A 10,204-nucleotide genomic window follows, 5' to 3' on the forward strand; every position below is an offset into this window, starting at 1 on the left:
AAAGATGGTCCAATGGGCATTGTCTGAAGCCTCTCATCACCTCAGTATGTTGAACCACCTGATTTCCTGTAGGATTCAGATCCTGCTGAACGATGTTAAGCAGTCCATTAACCACATGCAGGGGAAGCTGAACACCATGCAGGAGCAGTGTATTGAGTTGCAGACTGCCATATCTAAGGTAGTGCCAGATGAGTCTGAGATACAGAAGAATAAGTCTATGATGGTATGGTGATAATGATTGAGATGGTGATTATAATAATGATGTCTAGCGGTACCCCACCCTAAGGGCGGTAAATCATTGGATCTGATTAATTCAGTTCAATGCAATTCAATCTTTGAGGACTGCAACCATAGAAATACAATTTATTTATGCTACTAATAAGCTATTGTCAACTTCCCATCTATGGTTATTTTGCTCACTGCTCACTGTGAATTGCTCACTGTTACCATTTGTGTGCAACTATTATTGATTTCTCTCAGAAAAATAATTTGGTTGCAAATGTAACTGGGGCCATGTAAATAATTGTTAGGCTACTCATTTTGAATCCATTGGTGGCAACGTGTGGGACCATAAAAGTCTGTGTGCGACTGGGCACAGTAAAATAATTTGGTTGCTGACCTGCCCTACATCATAGAAGGCCCCTTACCATATGCCGCGTTCAAGTGCAAGTCGAAACTAGGAAACTCTGACATTTCTGATCCCAAGTTTCCCACGTGTGAAGTATCAGAATCAACCAATAGGAAGCTCTACGCAAATAACTTATATTAATTTTAACTCTGAGGTTCCAAGTTTCCGATAGTATGTGAATGCGTCAATAATTGCCATGGTAATTTTTAATGTTCAGTCAGTGAGCATTATGGGTAATTGTCCTACATACTTACATCAAATGCTTTATGACAGCATCATCTCCTGTAGTTAAGAGTGCCATTCCAAACACTTATTTTTTTAAATAAACAAAAATACAAAACACAGCGGAATATGCCTAAAATGAAGAACATCCACTCAGAATTGTAGAAGGAGATCCCCCGCAGCAAAGAGGCTTACAGTATTATAATATATTGTAGATAACATTAATGTAATTTGTGTATTTACAGTATCAGTACACGTACAAATGAATGTACATGTTTGGGATTGATCTACAATGAGTGTACAAAACATTAAGAACAGCTTCCTAATATTGAGTTGGGTGGCGGACCAATCTTGATACACACGGAAAACTGTTCAGCGTGAAAAACCCAGCAGCGTTGCAGTTCTTGACACAAACCGGTGCGCCTGGCACCTACTACCATACCCCCATTCAAAGGTTCTTAAAAATGTTGTCTTGCCCATTCACCGTCTGAATGGCACACATACACAATCCATGTCTCAATTGTCTCAAGGCTTAAAAATTCTTCTTTAACCTCACTCCTCCCCTTCATCTACACTGAGAAGTGGATTTAACAAGTGACATCAATAATAGATTATAGCTTTCACCTGGTCAGTCTATGTCATGGAAAGAGCAGATGTTCTTAATGTTTTCCACACTCAGTGTATGTGACAATGATGTTATAGATTGCAAGTGGTTGATATTTTAGGGAATTACTATGTGTTCTATATTATACCTGCAGATCATCCCAGCAGCCGACGTTGCTGTACAGAGTGGGGGGAGGGAAACATCCAACATCGCTGGGCAGGGGGAGGGGATCCTCCCAAAAGCCAACTTTGCTGCGCAGAGGGAGGAGATCCTCCGAGCATCAGGCCTCATCCCTGCACAGAGGGATGGGATCCTCCAATCAACCAGTGTCCCTGCACAGAGGGAAGGGATTCTCCCAGCAGTCATCATCACTGCACAGAGGGAGTTGATCCTCCTGATGGCCAGTGTAACTGCCTCTGTCGCCAGTTTATTTCATGTATTTGCACTTTTTATTATTTAATTTCTTCTGAATTGTACGTTTACCGCAAGACGGAACTAATTATTGGTTCCGCCCGAGTGTTGTCACCCGAGCGCCTTTAGCGACGCACCGAAGAAACTTTACCGCAAAAAGCGAATTAGTTTTCCACTGTTATCGTGTTTAAGTGCATACTTACAAAGAAAGTATACAGAAGAAGATAAAGGACATTTATAAGAATGTTTAGCACCTCTGTGTGATAAGCAGCAATGAGGTTTGTTGACTATTTATTTTGCTATGAGGGTGTTTGTGTTTACGTGCGTCATTTTTTGGTGTAAAATATACATAAAGTGTCTAGCTGTATGAGCTTGATTATAACGCCAGATGTGTGAGACATGCCTATGGCATTATTTTGTTAATGTATTTTTTCTTTCTTTAAACCAGTTCTCATGGGTTAACCAGCATTAAAGCCCTGTATTCAAATCAAGATCTCTTGCCTCATGCCTGTCACTGGAGGAGCTACAGTGAGAACTCAACTGCTCTGCATGAGTAGACGAGGAAGACAGTACCAAAGAGCCGTGATCCATGGACAAGAAGGGACATCTCTACATCCAAGAGTGTGCATCTGCTCCTGACATTTACACAGCCGCAGCATCCACAGAAGAATCCAGGCGTCTTACCATGAATCCAGCTGATGCAAAGAAGCTTAAACTATTTCCCACAAGAGACTGACACATTTTTGCCTTCATATTCATACGGTATAGTTGTGTGTATGTTTAAGTGTTAACTAAGCTACAACCAAGAGACTGAATTTTGCATTTCATAGAACAACTTGATATTGATTTGTGTGAAGTAGATGTGAATATGTTCTAAAAATAATATTAGTGGTAAAATAGTATAAATGTGAATAGCTAATGGGAGCTGAATCACTTAGCTACAGGCCAAATTAGATTTAACCCAAATTTAAGTACACCAAGTAACAATGTCAGAGCCTAGTCTTACCTCTGGGAGAAAGCAGGTTAATGTAGGTGAAAGTATAGAGCAGCAGTGCATAGACATGCAACCACAGGCTACTAAAGGCACAAGAGCTAATGACCACACTTCCTCACAAGAACCACAAAGAAGCCAAAGAGACCGAAAGTTAACAGAAAAGGGCCAAGAACTGTACAATGAGCAAATAAGAAGATTTGCTCACCGTTTCACTGTGAGCTATGAGGAGTGGAAGGCTATTGCTAAAGACGCCAAGCAAGCTTTGAGTGGACAATGCTCAAACAACCTGCTACATGAACACATAAGCGAAATAAGTGCTGCCTCAGAGAATCTGAACATTGCTTATGATGAGTTAAGGAGCATAGACAACCCTGACCAAGACACGCGTCGCAGAATTGACACCTGTGATGCTGTAACCAGGAAGATCATCCAAACTGCAAAAGATCGTTTGGAGACAGCAGATATCGGTGGAGGAGACGAACAACGAGGCAACAGGGCGACATCGTCTATATTCAAGTCTGTAGCCTCAGACAAGATAAGTATCAAATCCCAATGCACTAAGTCCTCTCATGCTCAAAGCAGCTCCAGACATTCAAGTCGGACTTCTGTTAGCAGACAAGATGCCGCTGCTGAAGTTGCTGCCAATGAAGCTACTCTAGAAGTACTACTAGAACAAGAGTGTTGCATTGAGGAATTGGAAAGGCTTGAAGCTGAAGCTGCAGAGAGACAAAAGGTGCTAGATGCAAAGCGGAGACAACTGGAGCGACTAGAGATAGTTAAAAAGTTAAAGGCTGCTAAGGCACGTCAGCGAGTGTATGATCAGAGTGAGTGCTCAGATAAAGAAATAAGCAGTGTACTCCATCAAAGTGTCTGTATGAAGGAAAAGGAAGAAGTTAAACATGAAATTAATCTGTTGCAGCACCATTCTTCACCACAAGACCGGGCACATTCAAAGCAGGATGACAGCACAGCAGCTCTTGTTAGAGCACTTGCAGAGTCCATCAGTGCAGGTCGTCTTCCTATACCTGAACCAACAATATTCAATGGCGACCCACTCAGATTCAATGACTGGAAGGTTTCATTTCAGACACTCATTGATCGGAAAAACATTCCAGCCGAAGAAAAGATATATTACTTGCGAAAGTATGTGGGTGGACCTGCTAAAAAGGCTATTGAGAGCTACTTCCTGCTTGGTTCAGAGTCAGCCTATCACGCAGCATGGAGGATTCTCGAGGAAAGATATGGAAATCCATTCCTCATAGCCAAAGCATTCAGAGATAAGCTGGAGGCATGGCCCAAGATAAGCTCCAAAGGCAGTATCGAACTTCAAGAGTTTGCTGATTTTCTTCGGAGCTGTGAGGCTGCTATGACTCAGATCAGAGGCCTCGAAGTACTTAATGACTGCAATGAGAACCAGAAGTTACTTGCAAAGCTTCCAGACTGGCTGACCTCGAGATGGAACAGAAAGGTCATAGAAGTGGAGGAAGAAAGTCACACATTCCCAAGCTTCCAGCAGTTTGTAAAGTTTCTCACACGTGAAGCTAAGATTGCAAATAACCCAATAACATCTCTCCATGCTCTGAAACCTGCTGAAGGTGAGCAGATCAAGGTTTTAAAGAACAGAGCTCTCGGAGCAAAGGTACTAGCAACTAACTCAGATGAAAAAGCTTCCTCCACAAGCTGTGTTTTTTGTGAGAAGTCAAGTCACAGTCTACACAAGTGTTGGAAATTTATGAATAAAACCATCTCTGAGCGAGTCAAGTTTGTTCAAGGGATGAAGTTGTGCTTTGGCTGTCTGAAGCCTGGCCATCGCTCAAAGGAGTGTGAAAATAGAAGGATCTGTGATACTTGTGAGAAAGGACATCCAACCTGCCTACACGATAATCGCAGCAAAGAAAGAGGAATGTCAACAAGGACTGGTGGAGAAAGGGAGAGTGACAAGTCAAGAGAAGGAACGACAGATCGTTCACAAGAGAGGGTGACAAAACCACCACGCGAGGTAACATCTAACAGAGTTATCCAGAATGTTAAAGGCACCCATACATCCTCAGTCATTCCTGTGTGGTTGTCCACTACAAGTAAGCCAAATCATGAAGTTCTTGTGTACGCTCTTCTCGATACACAGAGTGACACGACCTTCATCCTTGAAGAGACAGCAAAGGTTCTTCACACTAAAAATGAACCAGTCCAGTTAAAGCTCTCCACAATGTCTTCAAGAAATACAGTGGTGCCTAGCAGAAGGCTGACTGATCTACAAATAAGAGGATTCTACTCCAATAAGATAATCTACCTGCCAGTAACTTACTCAAGAGAATTCATCCCTGCAAACAGAGATCATATTCCCACACCAGAGACTGCCAAGGCATGGTCTCATCTTGAGCACATCGCAGATGAAATTGCTCCTCTGCAGAGCTGTGACATCGGCCTACTAATTGGCTACAACTGTCCTCAAGCTCTTGTACCAAGACAAGTGGTTGCTGGAGAAGAAAATGAGCCCTTTGCTCAGAGAACAGACTTGGGTTGGAGTGTAGTCGGCTATGGCAACCCATGTCTTGACTTTGGAGATGCCTTTGGAATAAGCCATCAAGTCATTGTGAAGCAAGTGACATCAGTTCTTCCAAATCTCCCAAACGAAGTGCACTATGTCTGTAGAACACAGATCAAAGAAGTAGTCCTTCCAACAGACGTCATCAAGGTGTTGGAATCTGATTTTGTAGAAAGAGCTTCAGAAGACAACCCAGCTGACCACGCCTCAAGGGGTGTCACAGCAGAACAACTCACAGCTTCTAACTGGTTCACGGGTCCAGACCTTCTTTGGCAAAAAGAGCTACCAACTGGAGTTGTCATGGTGGGAGAGATTGAGAGCAGTGACCCAGAGGTCAAGAAAGCTCAGGTTCATGACACTCAGGCAGAAGAAGCAAAAACAATTTTAGATCGTCTACACAAGTTCTCAGACTGGGCAAGAATGGTGAAGGCTGTTGCCAGACTCAAGCGCCGTGCTAAGGAAATCAAAGGTCTCAAGCCAAAGTCCTGTGAGGCCTCGAACTTGGAGGAAAGGAAAGAGGCGGAGCTGACCATAATCAAGATGGTCCAGGAAGCAACTCTCTCTCAAGAAATTCAACGCCTTAGACATCATAAGGAGACAAAGGTCAAAGACAAAGCCAACCAGTTGCACAAACTATGTCCGTTCCTGGATGATCAAGGTGTAATCAGAGTAGGAGGCCGCTTAGCTAATGCTGCCCTACATCCACATGTGAGGCATCCAGCAGTACTTCCTAGAGACAGTCATGTTTCTGCATTGCTCGTCAAGCACTATCATGAGAGAGTGTACCATCAAGGTCGAGGAATGACTATAAATCAACTCCGATCCAATGGCATATGGATCCTGGGTTGCAGCAAGCTTGTTTCATCCCATATTCACAAGTGCACAAGTTGCAGAAGGTTCCGAAGATGCACAGAGCAACAAAGGATGGCAGACCTTCCAGAAGAGCGGATGGAAACAACTGCTCCATTCACTTACTGTGGAATGGACTGCTTCGGACCATTTCACATTAAGGAAGGAAGAAAGGAGCTAAAGTGTTATGGGCTGTTGCTCACCTGCATGTGTTCAAGAGGAGTTCACATTGAAGCACTTGATGACTTGACCTCAGATGCCTTTATCAATGCTCTGCGTTCATTCATCGCCATTCGTGGATCAGTAAGGCAGATAAGGTGTGATCAAGGGACAAACTTTGTCGGAGCAAGGCGTGAGTTCATTGAAGCACTGAAAGAGATGGATCAAGAAGAGCTCAAAGATTTGGGCTGCGAGTTCATCATGAACACCCCTGCCTCAAGTCATATGGGTGGAGTCTGGGAAAGACAAATCCGCACTATCAGAAGTGTCCTGGCGTCCATTCTAGAACAGTCGTCCAGACAACTTGACTCCTCTTCCCTACGAACATTTCTATATGAGGTTATGGCGGTTGTGAATAGCAGACCTCTAACCACTGATCATCTGAACGATTCTACCAGTCCAGAGCCCTTGACACCAAACCACATCTTGACCATGAAATCCACAATCATTCTCCCTCCTCCTGGAAAGTTTGTCAAGGAGGATCTCTACCTCCGCAAAAGATGGCGCAGAGTTCAACTCTTAACCAACAACTTTTGGGGTACGATGGAAAAAAGAGTATCTCCTGAATCTCCAACACAGACAGAAGTGGACCAAAGATCGCAGAAATGCAAAGGTCGGTGACATTGTTCTGTTACAAGATGCTGCCACACCACGAAACCAATGGAAGCTAGCAAGAGTCATCGAGGTGTATCCTGGAAGTGATGAAAGAGTGAGGAGACTCAAGTTACTCATCAGTGACTCCTCCCTGGATGGAAGAGGAAAGCGTACAGCCAAACCTGTTTACCTGGAGAGACCCATTCAGAAAACAGTTACATTGCTAGAAGCAGACTGATGGTTCTATCATACACTCACACACAGTTTATTAGTTGTTTATTAGGACAGAGTTTCATTTAATTTATTCATGCAGTAGGTTTGTCTCCAAGTTTTAAGAAATCACTTGTGATTTGGTGGGAGTGTAACTGCCTCTGTCGCCAGTTTATTTCATGTATTTGCACTTTTTATTATTTAATTTCTTCTGAATTGTACGTTTACCGCAAGACGGAACTAATTATTGGTTCCGCCCGAGTGTTGTCACCCGAGCGCCTTTAGCGACGCACCGAAGAAACTTTACCGCAAAAAGCGAATTAGTTTTCCACTGTTATCGTGTTTAAGTGCATACTTACAAAGAAAGTATACAGAAGAAGATAAAGGACATTTATAAGAATGTTTAGCACCTCTGTGTGATAAGCAGCAATGAGGTTTGTTGACTATTTATTTTGCTATGAGGGTGTTTGTGTTTACGTGCGTCATTTTTTGGTGTAAAATATACATAAAGTGTCTAGCTGTATGAGCTTGATTATAACGCCAGATGTGTGAGACATGCCTATGGCATTATTTTGTTAATGTATTTTTTCTTTCTTTAAACCAGTTCTCATGGGTTAACCAGCATTAAAGCCCTGTATTCAAATCAAGATCTCTTGCCTCATGCCTGTCACTGGAGGAGCTACAGCCAGTGTCACTGCGCCAAGGAAGGGAATCTTCCCAACAGCCAGCGTCCCTGCTCACAGGGAGTGGATCTTCCCAAAGGCCAGTGTTCCTGCACAGAGGGAGGGGATCCTCCCCACAGCCAGCGTCCCTGTGGAGAATGGAAACAATCATCCACAACCACCTCCCATCATCCCCATGTTGGCACCACTGTGGAAATGGGATGGTGGAGTGTGTACTCCACCTGTGGATTTCTATTCCAAGAGAAGAGGTCATTTAAGCCTTATCTAATAAGTAAAGACATTGCCATTGTGATAGCGTGGGAATAAGTTGTGACAGACCAAATGTGTATGTATGGCTCATGTGAGTGTATGGCTGTAATACTTTCATGCATTTTCTACATAAAACAGGTTTAGCTCTATTTTCTATTTCAATTATTCGTCATTTAGCAGACACTCTTATCCAGAGCGATTTACAGTAGTGAGTGCATACATTTTCGTAATCCAGTCAATCTCTCCAGGATATCGCAGGGATTTTTGTGATATTTGCAGGCAAATATGCTAGATTTTGCTGCGGCAATTCTTACATTTTGCATGGCAGTATGCAATTGTTTTGTCCAATTTCTTGCGAAAATGAGCTGACAAGGGAAACATTTGTTGACGTGTGGCTTGATTGAACCTTATTATGCAGTAAATGTGCGGTGATTGGTTGAAATTGCGAGCCTTCTTTTTGTAATGTGTTAATGGGTCAGTTCTATGCGATAATTTTGCGATGATTTGACTGTTTTATGCCAAAATACATTTACATTGAAATAATGCGGCGATTGGCAAATTTGCAAGCCCTCACATAATATGCCGGGATTTGTTGATTTTGAAACAACAACAAAATTTGATCGCAGCATCCTTGAGGAACCTTCCAGTAATCCCTAAGTGACTGCTTGGAGGTTAAGATTGGGTTGTAACAGAGTATCAGAGCAAGACGTTCCTACCTGTCAGCTAGTGATTGTTCTGTATGGTGACATGAGCAGAGTCGCCTGACTTCTCCCACTTATTACAGATGTCCGGCTTAGATATGTTGAGCATCCTGCTATGATGTCCATCACCAAGCCAGAACACTCCGAGGCCAACCCTCAGTGCCAGACTGGCAGCCGGCCGGTGGCTGAGCCCGAGACCCCTGCTGTTCACAAGAACAGTGGAAGCTGGCTCAGCTGGGTCTTTGGGAGTGGAAAAGTTAATAAGAAGGAGGTTCATCTACCTGAGGACAAAGACAGATCTGTTATTTACAGTATATTCTATGTAGAGACAATTGAGTGGATTATTCATTTTTGGCTTGCTTCACATTGCTAATATCTTCTTCCTCAGATTGTCTGGGATCCAACTCTGTACAGATGGGTTGACAAAACTGAGCCCAAGGCTGAGGTATACACTTAAATTATATTCAATAAAAAGCAGTGAAAGACCATTGTATTTCAACTGTGCTAATGTTACTAACAATTTAGAAAATGTGTTGATGTGTTTTACAGAACAAGCTTGTACCACCAACTCCACCGATGGGGATGTATGGATTTCAGGGGAACCCTGGCAGTGTCCCCAAAGGAGTGAATCCTTACTCCATGAAAGCAGGTGAATATTGTTTTAGACTACTTGTGGTTTAACTCCAAGAATCTGTCAGCCAATCCTAGCTTTCCCTGGTGATCTCCTGCTAACACCTTTCCCACTACCAGCAGGTCTATGGGGCAGCAGATACCCTACAATGCATTACACTGATGGGACCAACTCAAAGCCTCCAAGCCAGGGGCCTGGACCACTTCCTCGACAGCTCTCTGGCCTGCTCCCTCCCTCACACTTTGACCTTATGGCACCAATGATTGTGCCACCTGACACTCTACCCTACTGATGTATGAATCTGGAAAATCCTTCCAAAATGTATCCATTCATCATTAACTGAGCTTTTACTTTAACATAGCAAAAGGCTGAAGTAGCACGGATGTTAACTATTTTTCTTTTTGTCCAACAGGCCAACAGGCAAATTCACCAAGAGTGAATTTGCCCATATCCATAAATTGATTTTTTTCAGCATAAAAAAACGTCAGCATTGAACATTTATTAAAAGATCATCTTTTAATTATATCTCTCCTTCGGGTCGTCATGTTCAATTTAATTTGATGTGTTCTATCATAATTTACCATGCTCATTGCTTGTGCATTGCTTTACGTTACATACTGTACAGACAAGTATATTTGACACACAACAAACCCATCTAATGACA

At 42.9% G+C, this 10,204-nt stretch overlaps 2 protein-coding genes across 4 annotated transcripts; both read left to right on the plus strand.

Moving 5' to 3' along the window:
- Nucleotides 1–2,317: 2,317 nt before the first annotated feature.
- On the plus strand, nucleotides 2,318–10,204 carry LOC121545067. Of its 3 annotated transcripts, XM_045209178.1 has the most exons (6): nucleotides 7,937–8,207; nucleotides 8,993–9,165; nucleotides 9,298–9,354; nucleotides 9,459–9,558; nucleotides 9,660–9,833; nucleotides 9,953–10,204. In XM_045209178.1, the coding sequence occupies exons 1-5, from the start codon at nucleotides 7,937–7,939 to the stop codon at nucleotides 9,830–9,832; spliced, it is 774 nt and encodes a 257-aa protein (XP_045065113.1). In that variant the 3' UTR covers nucleotide 9,833; nucleotides 9,953–10,204. The 3 variants fall into 3 exon arrangements, 1 of the variants encoding a protein (XP_045065113.1); XR_006657611.1 differs by lacking the exon at nucleotides 8,993–9,165 and adding an exon at nucleotides 2,318–2,627 and having other exon boundaries at nucleotides 7,881–8,207; nucleotides 9,660–10,204; XR_006657612.1 differs by lacking the exons at nucleotides 7,937–8,207; nucleotides 8,993–9,165 and adding an exon at nucleotides 2,318–2,627 and having other exon boundaries at nucleotides 9,660–10,204.
- Nucleotides 2,765–7,680, plus strand: LOC123482227. Its single transcript, XM_045209177.1, has 2 exons — nucleotides 2,765–6,190; nucleotides 7,064–7,680. Exons 1-2 carry the CDS (start codon nucleotides 2,852–2,854, stop codon nucleotides 7,091–7,093), a joined length of 3,369 nt encoding a protein of 1,122 aa, XP_045065112.1. The 5' UTR covers nucleotides 2,765–2,851; the 3' UTR covers nucleotides 7,094–7,680.

Source organism: Coregonus clupeaformis, chromosome 29 (assembly GCF_020615455.1).
Source record: "Coregonus clupeaformis isolate EN_2021a chromosome 29, ASM2061545v1, whole genome shotgun sequence".
Taxonomy (NCBI): Eukaryota; Metazoa; Chordata; class Actinopteri; order Salmoniformes; family Salmonidae; genus Coregonus; species Coregonus clupeaformis.